Raw genomic sequence first — 19,271 nt, forward strand, 5'->3', positions numbered from 1 at the left:
AAGCACCATGTTTTTTCCCTTTTCCTCCACGGAAAGCCATCACATGCTGGTAGCAAGTTGTTCTCCTTTACAATAATATATGCCTGTGGGTCCTGTTTGACATCAGAGAAATTTCGGACTGAAAGATTATAGGTAAGCAGAATACCTCCTTTCTTCCCGGCCCTTGTGGTGATAATGGGAAGAGCAAAGCTCATTTGCTCCCTTGACGGGCAGCCGCCATTCATGCGGAGTGGCGTGGAGTGCCAGGTTGCCAGCGAGTTGTCCCAGAACTCTGGAAGTGCAGACCCTGCTTATCTTCTGTCCTGCTGGTCCCTCCCTTATACAGAAGCTGCTGGGATAACAGGAGGATGAGGCTAATCTGTTCTGATTCCCAGTGTTTGCTGTCGGCTTTTAGCATCCTGGGTGAGGGTCAAATGTGTTTTTACGGACCATTCAGGTTGGGTATAAAGTCCCCTGCGTTATTACAGTGATTTTCCCCACTGTGAGACCTGCGACGCCCCCCGTGTAAGCAAGAGTTACAACACAGTTTATGCCATTGGGGAGGCGCGGTGGGGGATGTCACAGAGGTCAGTGGAACTGGTTCTATTTGCATGTAAAATTTTTAGATCACTTGATTAGCTTCTCCAGTAGAATTGCTGCACTCTGGGCTGTCGTGTAGTATAGCGTAGTTGTGGTCTCTGCAATCAGGCATCTGGCTTTGAATCCCAGCCCCACTTCTTACATCTGCACGATCTCGGGCAAGTTACTTACCCTCTCTGTGTCTCACATTCCTCGTCTGTAAATGGAGATCGTTCATACCCATTTGATAGGGGTGTAGTGAGGGTAAGAGGCAAGCATGTGTGTAAAATGCCTGGCATATGGTGGCTCTCGGTCAGCCTGCTGCTGCAGTCACTGCCGTGGGGACGTTTCTGCTTGGACACTGTGTGTCTCTGACCAGATGCAGGGAGCACCTGGCGGCCTGTTCTACTTTCATAGAAGATGCCCTATAATCATATCTTATTTTTTTTTTTAAGATTTTATTCATCCATTTATTTTTAGGGGCAGGGAAGGAGGGGCAAAGGGAGAGGGAGAGAGAGAATCCCAAGCAGACTCTGTGCGGAGCTGACATTGGGGCTCAATCTCATGACCCTGAGTGCATGACCTGAGCTGAAACCAAGAGTCTGACACACTAAACTGACTGAGCCCCCCAGGCATCCCTCATTATACCTTTTGTACCGCACACACCCTGAAGGTGGGACCTTGCATTCAATCAGGGGCCTTGATCTGAAAAGGGATGGGGAGGAGGAAAGGCCGCGTGTAACGCAGTGGTGTCCAGGGAGAAGGTTTGCATGGGTTTTCTCCACTTGCTGGTTTTGCCCTTGGAGGCATGTGGTCGATTCTCAGTGTTTGTGCCATTGTAGCACTTCGAGGTGTAGATTTTTACTGACAGGAGAGAAAAGAAATGGCATTTACTTTGTAACCTGTGGGAAGCTGTTTCTTTTTATTTTTTTAACCACTTTATGAGGATATAAATTCACATACCAAATCACACAGCTAAAATGTACAGTCCAACGGTTTTTGGTGTATGGAGTTATTACTTTAGAAAAAATTATCATAAAACATGTGTAGCCTGCAATTTGCCATTTTAAACATTTATTTATTTATTTATTTATTTATTTATTTATTTTTAAAAGATTTTATTTATTTCACACAGAGAGAGATCACAAGTCAGCAGAGAGGTAGGCAGAGAGAGAGGGGAAAGCAGGCTCCCCGCCGAGCAGAGAGCCCGATGTGGGACTCGATCCCAGGACCCTGAGATCATGACCCAAGCCGAAGGCAGAGGCTTAACCCACTGAGCCACCCAGATGCCCCTTAAACATTTTTTTTTTAAAAAGATTTGCTTATTTATTTGAGAGGGAGAGAGTACATGGAGGGAGCCAGGGGGAGGGAGAGAGAGAATCTTACGCAGGCTCCTCGCGCAATGTAGAGCCCTACACAGGCCTTGATCTCATGACCCTGAGATCATGACCTAAGCCAAAATCAAGAGTCAGATACTTAACCAACTGAGCCACCCAGGTGCCCCTTAAACATTTTTAAGTCTGCGATTCAGTGGCGCTACTGACATTCACAATATTTCTGCCAACATCATCATTCTATTCTCAGAACTTCTTGCTCACTCCGGGCAGCAGTCCTGTAACCATGAAGCACTAAGTCTTTGCTCCTGCCTCCCCTCAGCTCCTGGGAACCTCTGATCTACTTTCCAGTCTCTCTGCATTTGTCCTTCTGTGAACTGTTCCCTTTTGAGCAACTCACTGCTTCCAGGAGATCTCAGTCTGTGAGAATGACTGATACTTTGCAAATACGCAGAGCATTTTTCTTCTCTGTTTATTCACCATCTGAGGTTTAGATTGCTTCTTAGGCACGGAAGCCTCGTAATGTGTGCATGTGAGTCCATGCCTGGACCTCGGCCGGGGTTTGCTTGTTTACAGGGCTGCAGAAGCGTGCTGGATAGAGCAGAGGCTCCGGGCTGGGCCGTCGAGCCCCTCGGTGGGACCATCATCCTTTCTGAAGCTGGGTTGCCCCATCTATGAAAGGAAGAGCATAAATGGCCCCCTGGGAAGCTTGACCTCAGCTTGGAGAGAAGCATCGAGAAGGCCCCCAGCACAGAGTGTGGCCTGATGGGGAGCGGAGTTGCTGCTGTAGCTTTCCCCACAGTGAACTTCCAAGAAAGTAACGTAATTCTCGTTTTTCCTGGCACTGGGGGTAGTGGTAGAGTTGCAGAGCGGGCCGTGTGTACTTAGCTGGATTTTCTTGGGTGGCAGTCTCTGTGCTGTGAGCAGGAAAGAGGCAGACATGCAGGATGGCACTAAAATCCTTTGTATAGAGAAACAGCATCCTGGAATTCTCTTAAGAAAACTCTGCCTGCTTTTGTATCTTAATGAAAAAGGTCTTGCCGCAAGGTTCGGTCATGAATGGGAAGAACAGACTCTCTGCCCGAGTGTGGGTCACGCTCACGTGTCTTGAGCCTTAGATGCTGGAAAAGCAGTGAAGGGAAGGGCATGGTCTCCTCGTTCATGTGCCATTGGGAGCAGCTGTGCCGTGTGTATGCCTCTGGCCACAGGAGCCCCTGGGGATCCCAGAACCGAGGGCTCAGGGAGGCAGGATGCAGGCAGACAGTAGTGGTGGTGGTGACTGTGGGACCCTCCATGGCCGACCGGCTGGCTTGGCCAACAGCATGGTAGTGTTACCCTTTAATTCTGCATTTGCATCTGTGGTTTTTAAATGAAGGGGTAACGTCCTTTGCCCTTTTGCTTCTGCCCCAAATGGATTTTGTGCCAGGGCTAGGGAGCATCGTCTGCCACTCATTCTGCCCCAGTTAGAAGTGGACTGTGGTGCTCTTACGGACGTTATTTTTCAATCATAGCCAAGAAGTATGCCTCTTACAAAATGTAGAGTCCATTTTCAGCCTTCTCGGGATTGTGCAAATCTTGGAGTCCAGCGCCATGAGGAGTAAAATCACAGCATTGCGAATGCTTAGAGCAGCCTCCCACATTCCAGAAGGTTTCTCCACAGTGTGCAGAATGTATTTTGCCCCAGTGCACAGGAGGTATTTCATCCTCACATACCCTAACCAGAGCCCTTTATCTTAGCCTAAGTCATGTTCGCTTCACTTTCGGTTCCCCAAGTTACTAGGATAGAAGGACTCTCCAAGAATCGACTTGGTTTGGTTACCCTGAAAGTTCTGTAATACACTGGTTCTCAAAAGACAAAAGACAGATGAGTCCAGGGCCCAATGAATGATGCTCAGGCCTTCCATCTGGCTTCTTAAGACTGGGATCCTGACTTCTTTGGGTAGAGGGTGCTGGCCTCAAGTTGGTATTGCTCGTCTGATTTCTTCCGGATTGCCAGACTTGTATCAGGTGAACTGTGTCTGTGGCTTTTTCAGAAGGCTTCTTTTTATTTATTTATTTATTTATTTATTAAAAAAGATTTTATTTGTTTTATTTGACAGACAGAGATCACAAGTAGGCAGAGAGGCAGGCAGAGAGAGAGGAGGAGGAAGCAGGCTCTCTGCTGAGCAGAGAGCCCGATGCGGGGCTCCATGCCAGGACCCCGAGATCATGACCTGAGCTGAAGGTAGAGGCTTTAACCCACTGAGCCACCCAGGCTCCCCAGAAGCCTTCTTTTTAAAGAAATCTCCAAGGGCACAGACGACGGACCTGTCTTGATGGCTTGCTAGTCCCAGGGGCTATCAGCTTGTTAGTGGTAAAGTCTGCATTCTTAGGTATTCCTCACCTTGCTTTGGCTCTGGCTGGGAAAAACCAGGCAATAGTTATTTCCAAGACCATTTAACATTTCATTCATACGATTTAAGCGTCCCCAGCATATGGTGATACTGAAAATCTGATACTAGCCGTAGTACCAGTTAGGTAGCACCGCACGCCAGAAGCTTCCCTACTGAAAGCTTTCCACTCTTCAGTGAGTTACCTACATCATTTCCTTGCATGTACTATGATTGCTGCCAGCAACCCTCAGAGATAAATAATGTCCCCATTTGCAGATCTTATCTTTTTTTTTAAGATTTTATTTATTTATTTGACAGAGAGATCACAAGTAGGTAGAGAGGCAGGCAGAGGTGGGGGGGTGAAGCAGGCTCCCTGCTGAGCAGAGAGCCAGATGTGGGGCTCCATCCCAGGACGCTGAGATCACGACCTGTGCCGAAGGCAGAGGCTCAAACTACTGAGCCAGCCAGGCACCCCTTGCAGATCTTATTTTTAAATGATCTCTACACCCGACGTGGGGCTTGAACTCATAATCCCGAGATGAAGAGTTATGCCCTCTACCAAGCGGGTGCCCCAATAATGTCCCCATTTAAAATCTAAGACTGTTTGCCAGGGGTCTCAGAAATGGCAGAATCAGGGATAAGCCAGGTCAGTCCTCGACTGGGAGTGGTTTCTCCCCCCTCCCTCCAGCACAGAGTTTCTATAGAGAGAGTTCTGTGGTGGGTTGCACATTTTCTGAAGAGACAATGCTAGTATCTTTGAAAGATTTCCTTTTCCTTGGTTTTTGTCTTGAGCTCATGGTCATGAAAGATGTTGACTCTATCCACGGGATTATGAGGGGCTGGTTTCCCCTGACACTTTATACTCTGCTGTTTCACGGGCTGTGCAGGCATCATTGCCTTTGTATAATGCTTAGTTTAACATTTTTATTTGATGTAATTTGATACAGTTCATTTGATGGGGATTGTCCAAATGAGCTGCTGGTTTTCTTTCTTTCTCTTTTTTTCCTTCCTCTTCTCCTCCCCTCCTTGTTTCTAATGTTGTATCTGTTTAAGAAAGGCCATAGGTTGGCTTCAGGACAGATGTCGGGTAACGCTCTATTTGTCAAAACATCAAGTGACTTCATTGAAAGCTGTGTGCCCCCCGCCTGAGTGACATTAAAATAACCAATGCCACAGTAAGTCCCCTCCAGCCAGTGGTTGCCTTCGTATTTTACACAAGTGCTTTAGTGAGCAGAATAAATGAGCTTGTTTTGTGAGAGATGTCTGCATGCTTCTTACCCTGGATGATAAAATTAGTTTTTTATAGCACATAAATATGTATAATGATGAACCCTTGCATACAAGGTTCTTATGAAGTGCTTTTACTGCTGTGCCCTGAAGGAAACACCAAGACCATTTGCAAGTACAGTAGGGCTGGCAGTCGTTAAAGGTTTCAATTTTCCTTTGGAAGGCTTGGGACTTGGGGTGAGCCTTGAATTAATTCACTGCTCAAATTCTGTTCAGATGAGATTTTACTGCACGTCTCTGTATCCCAGGCTTCAGTGGTGTGAGAAGAATGCAGTTTTATTTCAAAATTTCTCTCTCTCTTTTTTTTTGAGATAAATTTTTTTTTTTTTTTTTTTGAGATAAAGCTTTTTAGGAACAGAAGTGTCATCCAGAAGAAAGCAGGTGAACAAATGCAAATTTTTGCTCATTGAATGAAAAAGTGCATTTCTAGGAGGAAGACGGAAGAGTCTGGTGTGGCTTCAGGTTTTTCTTTTGGCCAGGGAAAGAGACCAGATACGCAGTGCTGTTCTTTATGCAGACTTGCCGTGACATTAGAAATCCTTCCAGATCATTCAGGTCTGGCTTTGTGTGTCCAGGTCTGACATCACCTAAGACACGCTCTTGTATTCAGGCCCCTTGTAGGTCTCCCCCAACCTGGGATGTGCCAATTCGCTGGTTTCCTGAGGGCAATCACAGTGTGTGGGGCCGGTGTGCCTAGGAAGCCCGATGCCCTGACACCCCAGGGTAGCAGCTCCTTTTGCACCGCAAATGTGGGAAGGCTGTCCTTTTCACTTCGCACAGCTCGGCCTTGCTTGCTGCCTATCATTCCCATTGCCTTGAAACTTCACCCTACCCAAGGCTCTTGCTCACACGGCAGCCTCATGTTGCGTGTCTGGGCTCTGCTGTCATTCAGCCAGCCCTTAGAGCATTCCCCGCCCCCAAAAAATGTTTGGGAAGCTTGTATCGTAAGCTCTTGCTTCACTTATACCCACTAGGGGCTTGGGTGGTGATTGAAGACTAAAAAGCTGACTTGTCCCTGACTTGTCCCTGCTTCTGCTGGGACTCCAGCCTCGCCATTTCACATCGAGGCTTTGGAAACAGCTCAGGTTAAAAGCCACATGTGAGACGCACCCAGCAGAAGGTGGTGGGGGGCATTAGTGTAGAGCTAGTAGTGAGAGGCTTTGGGTCTGTATCCTGTCTCTCTGCTTCTTTGCTGACCAAAGGTAACCCACTGAACTTGGAAAAACCTGCTTTCTCGAAAGTTCCTGGTACGATGAGGCTAGTACTTATCTACCTGTCCTGCAGACACCAGAAGGTCAAAGAAGCTGAACATATAATGATAAATATTGTTATTTTAATCAGGAACTTCATACTTAAAAAAATATGTATCTAGGTATATATATATAGATATATATAGGTTTCTATATATGATACCTATCTATAGGTATATATATACACACACAACACACACACACACACATATATATGCACTCTTTTCTGATTGAAACAAAATACTCACTCGTAATTCCCCTAGCCGCCACCCCCCACAAAATCCCTTCATTTTATTTTATTTTTTTAAGATTTTATTTATTTGATAGAGATCCCAAGTAGGCAGAGAGGCAGGTAGAGAGAGAGAGGGGGAAGCAGGCTCCCTGCTGAGCAGGGAGCCCAATGCAGGGCTCAATTGCAGGACCCTGAGATCATGACCTGAGCCGAAGGCAAAGACTTTAACCCACTGAGCCACCTAGGCATCCCCAAATCCCTTCATTTTAATGAATGCCCTAGCAGTGTGTTTTCTCTGTTTCATTTACTAATTAACATCAATATAATTCATTTACTGATTGAGAGTATACTAGTTCTATAATTTTGTAACTTAGAAAAAGGCAATAGTAAATTTTTGAAAGATGTTAAAACTAGTGGCCAGCGTCATGTGGGGTGGTGTTCAGTGGTTTGTCGGGTGGCTATCGCGTGATCCACTTAAAACCTAACCTTTGTGGTTGGACCGCTGGTCCATAAGCACTTCCCCGCACTACAAATGGGCATGACCATTTTTTTGCTAGTTGCTTTTTAAAAAAGTGACCGTTGACACACCACTCTGATTCGCTTTCTCTACCTTCGAACATAGCACCGGAAGGCGTGCTGCTGTGAGAACAGAATTAAATATTTTCTTTCATTTCCGAGTAGAATCATTGATAACATACATAGATGTGATAATGCAGAATCTTAAAGAACTGTAAGGATTTTTTCCGTCCCCAGAGATCTGAGCCTCTCGTGAGCAGTGTTCCTGAATCACCTTTGGGACTTACTGGGTGTGCGTTTTTGAATATCACTTTTGCCCTCTTTGTTTTTTAAGCTTAGCTCCATAAAATGGGTTAACACTGGCATCCTTGTGCAATTGGTTCTTATTCGCTAGACAACTGGGGGATGGTTCAGATAAGGCACAGTCCAAGGCAAGCTGTTGTGTCACCAGAGAATGACCTTTGATCTTAGTGTAGTTCTTAGAACAGCCCCGTGTGCTTTGTGGTTGCCAGAATCAGTGTCTGAAACTTGCTGGTAAGGTCAGACAGTTCTCACTTGATAAGGTGAGAGGTGTTTTCATTAGTGTTGTAGGTGTTATTCACACAAGCGTTTGCTGGTCTTTGGTGCTGCGTTAGTGCTGAAGTTTAACGTGTGATGCTAGAGGTGATCATTTGTGGCCAATTCCCAGAGCCAGGTTGGACTTTGGCAATGAGTTGCCAAAAGAGTGGTATTAGTAATCTTTTTTCTCTGTCTTCTTAAAAACGAGAACAAAAGTGGTCAGCAGTGATTTCACCCAATTTATCTCTTGCAGAGAAGCTAATTGCTTGCCACAGTTGAGCTCCTGGTTTCAGGGAGCGGTAGAAGACTTCACTTATTGCTTCCTGGATTCTGAGGTAGTCCTTGCTATTTGGATAATTTTGTGTTCTTCTAAGCCAGACTCATTCAGTGTAAACAAATCATTAAGACTAATGCTTTTTGGGGAAGTTGGCACAACATCTTGGTCATTATTATGCAGGTTGATTAATGGATCGTTATTAACGGCAGCACAACATTGAACCTACTCTTTTCACGTTCTGCTCACTCTCTGATTCTCAGTCCCCAGAGTGTCTGAGTCCCCAGGTCTCAGGTAGGGCCTGGGAATCTGCATTTCTAACAGGTTCCCCGGTGGTGCCGATGTTGTTGATCTGGGCCTTTTGATAAGGGCTCAAGAGTCTGGGCCCCTAAGACGTTTTCTATCTGGGATGGAATTCTTCAGTGGCCAGCAAGCCTTCTCACACAGTCTAGGCTACAGTGTCATGCTGCCCAGGTCTGGAAAGGACATTGGCAGGTGGCTTTTTGTGAGTACCACGCAGCATGTGGGAGACTGTCCAGAGATAAAGGCACTGTGCACAGCTCGCGCTGGGGAGCTACCCATTCAAGACGCTGACCTGATGTTACCCAGTCCAATGAGCTAAAGGGTTTGCTGTGCTTTACTGTTGGATCTTTCCAGACATGTTCGGTAACGGAGATTAACAGCATCATCAGTCATATGGTTGTAGAAACTAAAAACCTGATTGATGCCCAAAAGGGTAAACTTTGTTTCGCGGTGTCTAGAATGTGAACTGGAATTTATGGTTTCTTAGGCGAGATTCTTGGTGTAAAATTGGCGACTGTATCAAATACAAGTTTAAATCTTCATCTTCGACAGAGTTAGTGTCAACCCTTTTAGCCAATAAGCGCTGAAATAATACTTCATCAAGAAGGCTGGCGGGAAGGTGTCAAGACTCCCACCCTGTCACGTCGCCACTGAATCAAGGCCATCTGGGATCTTTACTACAATAAAAATACCATTTGGTGCAAGTATTGGTCCACGTGTCTCTAATAACTGCAGTTGAAGGCTTGTGCAAAAGCACGCTTCAGTACCTTTCTCCCGTGTGTTTCCAGCCTCCCTGCTTGCCCAGATCGTTCCCTCTTGGGTGTGGGTGGACATTGTCGCACAGATGATCCCTGTGTGAGGTCTTTGATCAGAACCTCTCAGGGAGGTGTCGGCCTTCTGACAGCCAGTCTGTAGGAGGCATGCATATAACGAAATGCGACTTTGCTTCAGAAGGGCAGGGATGTGCCCAGAGCTGCGGCTTATAGACAGCCCTGGCCCTGGGGTGGGAGGCCACTGGGGAGTTGACTTTGGTTCCGTTCCATCGACGCCCAGCTACAACATTAGGGTCGGTTTCCCAATTGCAGGGCTTTCTCCAGAGGCGCAGGCTGCCAAGTCACACACAGAGTTGGTCTGCGTGTTCCCCCAGGGCTCAGGACTATTCATTTCTCTCTAAAGTCCAGACATGGAGGCATTGGGGAGGAGTGAGCAGTGCTATTAATAATTTATTTGAAAGGGGTTTCTATTTAGTGAAAGCGTTGAGCAAGCAAAGAAGATAGTGTGGAATTAACTAACTTTAAAAGAAAAAATCTATTGAGTCTTTTAGCTAAGAACAGATTTTTACTTATTTTGGTCAGTGGTGAAATTCAGATGAAATCTTAGAAAACAAATTGTCTGTGTGTTGGGCGCCAAAAGATACCCTTCAAAAAAAGTTTCGAGACACTTAATATGGTGAGATCAGTTGGGGGGTTCTCCTTTTATATTTTTTATTTTTTATTTTTTTTTAAAGATTTTATTTATTTATTTGACAGAGAGAGAGAGATGACAAGCAGGCAGAGAGGTAGGCAGAGAGAGAGGGGGAAGCAGGCTCCCCGCCGAGCAGAGAGCCCGATGCGGGGCTCGATCCCAGGACCCTGAGATCATGACCTGAGCTGAAGGCAGCTGCTTAATCCACTGAGCCACCCAGGCGCCCGGGAGTTCTCCTTTTAAAAGTGTAATTCTTTTTTTTTTTTTTTTTTTTAAAGATTTTATTTATTTATTTGACAGAGAGATCACAAGTAGGCAGAGAGGCAAACAGAGAGGGGGCGAGGCAGGCTCCCTGCTGAGCAGGGAGCCCAATGTGGGGCTTGATCCCAGGACCTTGGGATCATGATCTGAGCTGGAGGCAGAGGCTTTAACCCACTGGGCCACCCAGCCACCCCCAAAAGTGTAATTCTTAGTGCTGTTTATGAGACAACAGATTTTCTCAGTTTACTAGTGAGGTCCCATGATTTTAGAAATAAAACTGTATTTTATTTTATTTTTTAAGATTTTATTTATTTATCAGAGAGAGAGAGGGAGAGAGAGAGAGCACAGGCAGACAGAATGGCAGGCAGAGGCAGAGGGAGAAGCAGGCTCCCTGCTGAGCAAGGAGCCCGATGTGGGACTCGATCCCAGGACGCTGGGATCATGACCTGAGCCGAAGGCAGCTGCCTAACCAACTGAGCCACCCAGGCGTCCCAGAAATAAAACTGTACTTTTAAAAAGAAATCAAGCAATTGCATCCTTGGACATGTGATTTTACCTTATATTGCTCTGCCCGTGGCAGGTGAGATAGTGCACAGGACACACAAGATTGATTTAACGGGCATGTTCAGTTGTGCGTCTCTGAGGGTATCTGTGTTTCCCCTGGACCTCTCTGTTCTGGTGGCCTTTCTTTTCTTTCTTTCTTTTTAAAAAATATTTATTTGAGAGGGAGAGAGGAAGGGAGAGAGCAAGCACGCATCAGCAGGGTGAGGGGCAGAAGGAGAGCGAGAATCTCAGGCAGACGCTGTGGAGTGCGGAGCCTGACTCTGGGCTCGATCTCCCATCCCTGACATCACGCGCTGAGTCGAAACCAAGACTTGGGTGCTTAATCAAGTGAGCCATCCAGGGGGCCCTATTTTCTTTTCTTCAGTTTAAAAAGTAATAGTAAGAGGAATTTTAAAAAACAAAGCTCAGTTTTCCAAAATCTTTGGCTTTTTTTTTTGTTGTTTTTAATGGGGATGGAGGGGTATTTTTATTTCTTAGTTTAATGAGAAATATTTTACAAAACTGTATTTGTAGTATAAAATTTGGGACTTTTAAAAAAGTTTTTATTTAAATTCCAGTTAACCTATAGTATAACACTAGTTTCGGGCGTACAGTAGAGTGATTCACCTTTCATGTCTCACCCAGTGCCTGTCACAAGTGAGCTCCTTAATGCCCGGCCCCCCTGTCCCCCATCCTCCCCCTTCCCCCCCATCCATGTGTTCTCTAGAGTTAAGAGTCTGTTTCTTGGTTTGTGTCTCTCTCTCATTTTCCTTCACTCGCTTGTTTTGTTTCTTAAATTCCACATATAAGTTAAATCATACGGTATTTGTCTTTCTCTGACTGGCTTATTTCGCTTAGCATAATACACTCTAGCTCCATTTATGCCGTTCCAAATGGCAAGATTTCATTCTTTTTTATGGCTGAGTAATACTCCACTGTGTATATGTATGTGTGTGTGTATATACATATATGTGTGTATGTGTGTGTGTGTGTATGTGTATACATACACACATCAAATCTTCTTTATCCCTGCCTCTGTTAATGGACATTTGGGCTCTCTCCATAACTTGGCTATCATAGATAATGCTGCTATAAACATCGGGGTGCATGAACCCCTTCGAATTAGTAGTTTCGGATTTTTTGGGTAAATTCCTAGTAGTGCCATTGCCGGATCATAGGGCAGTGCTGTTTTTAACTTTTTGAGGCACCTCCATACTGTTCCCCAGAGTGGCTGCGCCTGTTTGCATTCCCACGAGAGAGCTAGAGAGTATTATGCTAAATGAGGTCAGTAAGAGAAAGATAAACACCATATGATTTCACCTGTATGTGGAGTTTAAGAAACAAGCAGCTTAGGGGAGAAAAAGAGAGAGGCAAACTAATAAACACATTCTTTTTTTTTTTTTTTAAGATTTTATTTATTTATTTGACAGAGAGAGATCACAAGTAGATGGAGAGGCAGGCAGAGAGAGAGAGAGAGAGAGGAGGAAGCAGGCTCCCTGCTGAGCAGAGAGCCCGATGTGGGACTTGATCCCAGGACCCTGAGACCATGACCTGAGCCAAAGGCAACGGCTTTAACCCACTGAGCCACCCAGGCACCCTAATAAACACATTCTTAACTCTAAAGAACAAACTGATGGTCACCAGAGTGGGGGCAGGCAGAGGGGGCGGGTGGGTGAAACAGAGGATGAGGGTTACGGGGTGCACTGGTGATGAGCACTGGGTGATGTGTGGAAGTGCTGAACCACTAAATTGTACACCCGAAACCAATATAACACTGTATGTTAACTAACTGGAATTTAAATAAAAACTAAAAAAAAAAAAAGAGAGAGAGATTCCAATGTCACTTTTACAGAAGTAGAACAAAAATCCTAAAATACTTGGAAGTTTTCATAGTTAACTTGGATTGTTTAATGCTCTTTTTTTTTTTTTAAGATTTTATTTATTTATTTGACAGAGATCACAAGTAGACAGAGAGGCAGACAGAGAGAGAGAGGAGGAAGCAGGCTCCCTGCTGAGCAGAGAGCCGGATACAGGGCTCAATCCCAGGACCCTGAGATCATGACCCAAGCCAAAGGCAGAGGCTTTAACCCTCTGAGCCACCCAGGCTCCCCTGTGTAATGCTCTTTTGAGATGATGAGCTATAATTTACTGCCCGCCCCTGCCCCCAATCATCTTACTGAATCTTGAGGTCCATTTTGATTTGGGGGGGGGATTTGACGGTATAGCAATGAACTTGTCAATTCAGCTTTTATTCCTCTGTTGAGTTTAGGGTAAAAAAATTAAATTATTTTTATGGCGCTTGATATGTTCCATTAACTTTTAAATTAAGGGTTTTTATTTACTTGGTTTTTAGAATTGGGGGACAGTCTCTAAATTTACTAAATGGAAAATTGAAAATTTTGTGAAGCATCAAAAGGGTGAGCCTTCTCACCCAGGAATAACTTCACAGGTTCTGGTTGGCAGTAGTAGTCGTAGCTGTCATTGCTGAGAAACTCCTTGGTGCTGGGTGCTCTGTAGGTCTTAGCATCTTCTGGCATCACCAGTATTAATGATTGAATTGGGTACAATGGATCCCAGAACCAGAATAGTATGCTTGAGCGTAAATTAGTGAACTAAAAATAAAATTCGTTTCTTAGCCTTAGGATTTGGTTGATTAAATTGTAGGCCAGGCAACAAGTTCTTAAACCACAGAGTACCATGACTTCGTTTTTTCTGGCATTAACCGAACACTGTTATTTACGCTGATGATTCCGTTTGTAAACTAGAGCATGCCCTGCTTGGCTTCTGAGTGCCTGGTAATAATGTGCCTTAATTGTGGGTCAGTGAAGCCAAACTAATTGCTTGTTGGGCTCTTACTGCCATTTTAATTTGCTGTATAATGCAGTCTCTACGAGAAACGTACTCTGTATTGTCATCTGAGTAAAACGTATTAAAATCATCTTGCAAACAACAGAATGCCTGATACTTTGTCCATAATCTTGCAAATTAAAAAAAATAAAATTGAATGGCATTACAGAGTTGTAATTTACACGTCCTCCTTTTTAAGAGCTTCTGTAGCTTTTTCTTTGGAGGGTATACAAAAAGTGACTGATGTATGTTTTATATTAGTGCAATAGCTTGTTTGTTTTGTGCTTCTAATATGTTTTAAACGACAGTAATAGCATGAGCTTCTGAGATGGTCACTTATTGCAGACTGTGTAATTCACCCAATGAGATTGGTATTTATCCGGTGACTTTCCACTTCAGTTTAAAAAAAAAAAAAAAAAGGTGTCTGTGCTATCATTCTCAGCTCACAAAACAGCAATCATAGGGGTTCCCTTTATAATTTGTGGGAACAGTTCAGAAGTCAGAGAGATGGTTAGTATTCTGTAACATTTGTTTTCTCTCTGTCTCCCTTGACTAATGAGCAGACCTGAAGAAGACTTTCTTTTGACTCTGATTACTAATTTCATTCATTTCGCTCATGTTTATTGAGTAGCTGTTGAGTGCCAGGAACTTTTGTAGGTTTTTGGAATACCAAAGATTGTTTTTTGTTTTTTTTTTTTTCCTGTTTATAACATTTAGTTCTCTAGAAAAAGATCTTTGTGGAGAATCGTAAGAGCTTTTTCAAATGATTTCAGGAATGGAGTGATATAAATAAGAACCATCAGTAAAGAATTTAATAGATGCCTGTATCAGGTTTTTAATAGAAATTTGCCCATTGCCTGTTTTTCTTTCCTTTTTGTAGGTTATTTCTTATGAGAGTCATGGATATCCCCTATCTAAACTTGGAAGGCCCAGACTGTAAGTGAATTTTTATTTTCTCATGGCATCTGCACATTGAAGTGTGTGGTCTGGAAGGGATAACAAGAAAAGTATTACTGAAGAAAGAGCTTCATTCACTTAAAAACAGGCAGTGATTTTGTGGTTGATATGAATAGTATGCTTAAGTTAATGGTACCCTTGGGTCTTGATTAACTCATCTCTTTACTTATATTTTCCAGTTTATGCATGAGTTGAATTTTAAAAGAATATATATCTTCTCTTCATTAGTTCGTTTTCACTCGAACTCTAAATTCATAATTTCCAATAAATACGCATAACAAATTTTGAGATGGCTAGCTCTGTCAGTAACCATAAGTTCTCTAGTTTCTGGCTATTTGCATATATATATGTATGTATATACATATATAATATAACATATATATATATATGTATATATATATATATGGTGGGTTTTGGGGTTTTTTTCCTCTCTTTTTCATTGAAAATCTTGGAAGGCCTGTCTGGGAGGTGATTGCTGCTACTTTGAATTATTTCCTATTTTCTCCTCCTCGCTGTCCCACTCTTTTCCATTGCTCTCTTTCTAGCCTTGGTTTATTTGCCTTAAAATCCATGCCAGAGGGGTATAGAAACGGGTGAGCCGTGCCTGTTGGTAACAGCCATCGCCGTGATAAGCGGACCACACATGTGTCTCCCCCTCCCCCTGAGATCAGACATCTGTTTCGATGCACTCCTCTTGCATCAGTTCTGCAAGCTAAATATCATCGTTCCCGATACATAGCTATGAGTGGCTAGAGCGGTTGGGTCTCTTGCTCTGAGGTGCATCATTCAGTGGCAGGTCTGAGATTAGAACATGAGACTGTGACTCAGGACTGCCCCGCTCCTTAAACTCAGTCCATTGGATTTGGATGGTGCGCTGAATAAACACGTGGACCACTAGAGTAATAGCAGAAAGTTAAGTGTTTCATGAAATGTCTTCAACAAAGCAGCCTTTCTGCCCCTCCCCACCTTGAAATAATTTTCATGAGAACTTCATGAGCAAAGATGGTCCACGTAGAATTGTCAGGGTTCAACCCGTTACGGGTTCTATAAAGTATCAGAGCCCCAGTGGAAGCTAACTCGAAATACATTGAGAGTTTTCGTTTTGTAATCATGAGTCATTCCTAGCAATTCCTCAAGTTAGCTGGGGGATAGTTTCATTAAAGAACCCCTGGTGTATCGTTCACTTTTCGGTTGTCAACCTCTTATCCAAAATTTGTCCCATAGTGCAACCGAAACGGGATCATGTTCTCCATGTGACCTTCCCCAAAGAGTGGAAAACCAGCGACCTTTACCAACTTTTCAGTGCCTTTGGTAAGTAACTCTCAAGTCCTTATGTGGTTTTGGGATTTTGCTATGTTTTTGGTCTGTCCAGGTGGCGATAGGTATACTGAATGACAGCTTTACCTTGGACGAACGAATATTACTGTGCAAGGATTTAGTTTCACTCATGGAGTGTTTCAGGGTTTGGTATGTTGGTATCTTTGTACTAACATGATCTGAAGAACTTTCGACAGTACCCCACACTGGAGTGCTATTATTACTCCACGGAAACCAGGATACTAGTACTATGACTGCCCTTACTGCCAACCATGGAAAATAGACCTAGGCTGAGGATAAATCGTTTTTAAGATAAAATTCGGAGAGAAGATTTTTTTCATAAGGGCAGGCGGTCACTGCTTGACGTTGACTAGTCCAAGCAGAGGAACGCAGATGTTTGAGAGGACCAAGAGATGAGTTATGTATGCGGTAGGGCAGTTCTTCTAATTCCTTTTTATCAGGTCAGGTGATAGGTTGAGATGAACCATCTTCTGATAAGCGTTTATAAAGTCTTTCAGACTCTAAGTCTTCAGCAGTGCCTGTTTATTTTAACAAATGAAGTACTCAAGCTGTTCTCTTTAGAAATTCTTGGAGAAAGTAAAGGCAGCACAAACAGCCAATAATAAGACTGTTTAGTAAATGTTTATGGACCGCCTCAACAGGCTAGTATGTAGCCATTTAAAAAATATTTGAAGAGTTTATTAAAAGATGGTAAAGTGTTTTTGTTTTAACATTTAGTGTAAAAAGCAGAAACAAAGTAGAGTTCCTGTATAACTGATTTTTTTTTTTTAATTCTTTGTATAGAAATCAGACTGGAAGGGAGCCTCATGCTATTATCACTGATTGTTTTAGATAGGTTTTTTTTTTTCTTCCTCTCTATGCTTTTTTGTATTTTTATTTTTTAGGGAGGGAGGGAAAGAGAGACAGAGAGAGAAAGAAAGAGGAGGGGAGGGGCAGAGGGAGAGGAAGAGAATACTAAGGAGACTTTGTGTCCAGCTCAGAGCCTAGCGAGGGGCTCGATCTCATGGCCCTGAGATAATGACCTGAGCCGAAATCAAGAACTTAACCCACTGAGCTACCCAGGTGCCCCAACTTTTCTGTATTTTCTAAAATAAGCATATATTTATTAGCTTTTATAAGTAAAACACTTCACAGACAATTTTTAGAAAAGTAAGTGAAAGCGGGTATGTTTCAGGAAAGTTATCCTAGCCTTTGCAGACAGTCTCAACAACTTTTGAAATTCTAGTCCTGCTTTTTAATTTAAACACAGATCTAGAGATGCAGTTGAATTTCACAGCTCATTTCTTTTGAGAGCTTTTGATGTTGTTGCTGTTTTTTTCTCATTTTGTATTATTAAGTCCTTACCCTTATGTAGTCAGCCTTTAATTGGCTAAATTAAATACGATGCTCTGAATAGAATTTTGTTTTCATTTTAATTAAAAAGAATCAGTTGTATGATATCAGACAAGTAGCCTCTCTGTTCCTTTGTGTCCTTATTGGTGACAATGACGATGATGATGGCAATACCGCTTACTACATAAGCATTTCATGAGGATTAAATGAGCTGATTCATGAAGGCATTTAGAATAGTATGTGGCACATAGTAACTATTTAGGGCACATTCACTGTTACTATATAGCTAAAACACACAAGGTAGAGGAGTGACTTTTGTAATGGAGAAAGTCATTATGGCACCTTGCTGTGCAGCAGGAATTGAGTTATTATCCTGTGACAATGAGACAGCAGTTTGTAAGCATTCATAGCCTTGGAAATCTTTTTAGGAATTGAAACATTTTTTCACTAATAAATTCCAGTGATGTTTACCCATTTTTTTTTTAAAGATTTTATTTAGTTATTTGACAGACAAAGATCACAAGTAGGCAGAGAGGCAGGCAGAGAGGAGGAAACAGAAGCAGGCTCCCCGCCGAGCAGAGAGCCCAACAGGGAGGCTCGATCCCAGGACCTCAAGATCATGACCCGAGCCGAAGGCAGAGGCTTTAACCCACTGAGCCACCCAGGCGCCCCTGTTTACCCGTTTTTAATAATGCCAGTCTTCCCGTGTTTTTTCAAGAAGAGCAGTAGTCAAACAATTAGGCGTCTGCTTTCCCTTTGGTTTTCTGCCCCACCACCCACTCCTTCCCATGCTCTGTTCTGTTCTGTCTGCAGCTTGTTAGCCTTTCTTGAGGATTTGTCCCTTCGTGTGAAAATCGTTCTGTTTCACTAGACTGCTTTCTGCCCTTCTCAGTGGCTTTTCTGTTTCAGCCCATCTTAGTTTTCTCTCTTTGCCGCCTTCTTTTCCTTTGTCCTCTTCTGCTGCCTATTTTCCTCACCTGGCCTTGACATCAGTGTTGAATTTTTCATACTTTTTGCTACATTGATTCCTTTTATGTTTCTCATTCATGATTTTAAGAGTTTGTGTCTCTAAAAATTTAGAAAGATGTGTTTTTAGAAGATTTATCTATTTATTTGAGCGAGAGAGCGTGAGTGTGCAAACAGGAAGGGGCAGAGGGAGAGAATGTCCAAGCAGACTCCCACTGAGTGCAAAGCCCAGTCATTGTGGGGCTCAGCATGGGGCTCACGACCCATGAGATCAGGGCCTGAACCGAAACCAAGAGTTGGATGCTTAACTGACTGAGCCACCCAAGCACCCCTGTTGTGATCTTGATAGGAAAGAAATTGCCAGCTCTGGCACGAGATTGGGCTGAAATATCAAGTGCCCCAGGATTTAATCCAGAAGGACCTTTCTTTTATTTTTAAAACACATTTTTAAAGCTTCTTTAAAGCTTTATGCTTAATGCTGAGATTTTGATCAAATTTTAAACCAGCACCTCATCTCTGTTTAAATTTGACACATATTCTGAAATATATCAGATGTGCAGATGAAGTCTGATAGTGATATACTTGGTCAAATGTTCCCTTTATTTTTATTTCAACACTGCAGGTAACATTCAGATATCCTGGATCGATGACACATCAGCCTTTGTTTCTCTCAGCCAGCCCGAACAAGTACAGATTGGTAAGTGCTTTGGACATTTGTTTTGTATATTAATTAAAGTGGGAGCTCGCCCTTTTATACTGTGAGTTCGCTCAGCTGATTCATAGGCATTGCTGCCTGCTGTGTTTAGAGCTGTCTCTAAAATAAAGGAGAAGATTAGTGAGTATCATGTGTAGGTGAGGAAAAAAGACAAATTTATTAAT

General features: G+C 43.3%; 1 protein-coding gene across 7 annotated transcripts in view; it reads left to right on the top strand.

Moving 5' to 3' along the window:
- PARN (poly(A)-specific ribonuclease) overlaps nucleotides 1-19,271 on the top strand; it is a 156,995-nt gene that overhangs the window by 40,494 nt on the left and 97,230 nt on the right. For all 7 annotated transcript variants that reach the window (XR_004281745.1, XM_032327095.1, XM_032327101.1 and 4 more), the window contains exons 19-21: nucleotides 14,680-14,735; nucleotides 15,981-16,067; nucleotides 19,015-19,089. Coding sequence is in view for 6 of the 7 variants with exons in the window: in XM_032327095.1 (XP_032182986.1) it covers nucleotides 14,680-14,735; nucleotides 15,981-16,067; nucleotides 19,015-19,089 (218 nt within the window). In the remaining variant the exon portion in view is untranslated. The remainder of the gene's footprint in view (nucleotides 1-14,679; nucleotides 14,736-15,980; nucleotides 16,068-19,014; nucleotides 19,090-19,271) is intronic.

This window comes from Mustela erminea, chromosome 20, assembly GCF_009829155.1.
Source record: "Mustela erminea isolate mMusErm1 chromosome 20, mMusErm1.Pri, whole genome shotgun sequence".
NCBI lineage: Eukaryota > Metazoa > Chordata > Mammalia > Carnivora > Mustelidae > Mustela > Mustela erminea.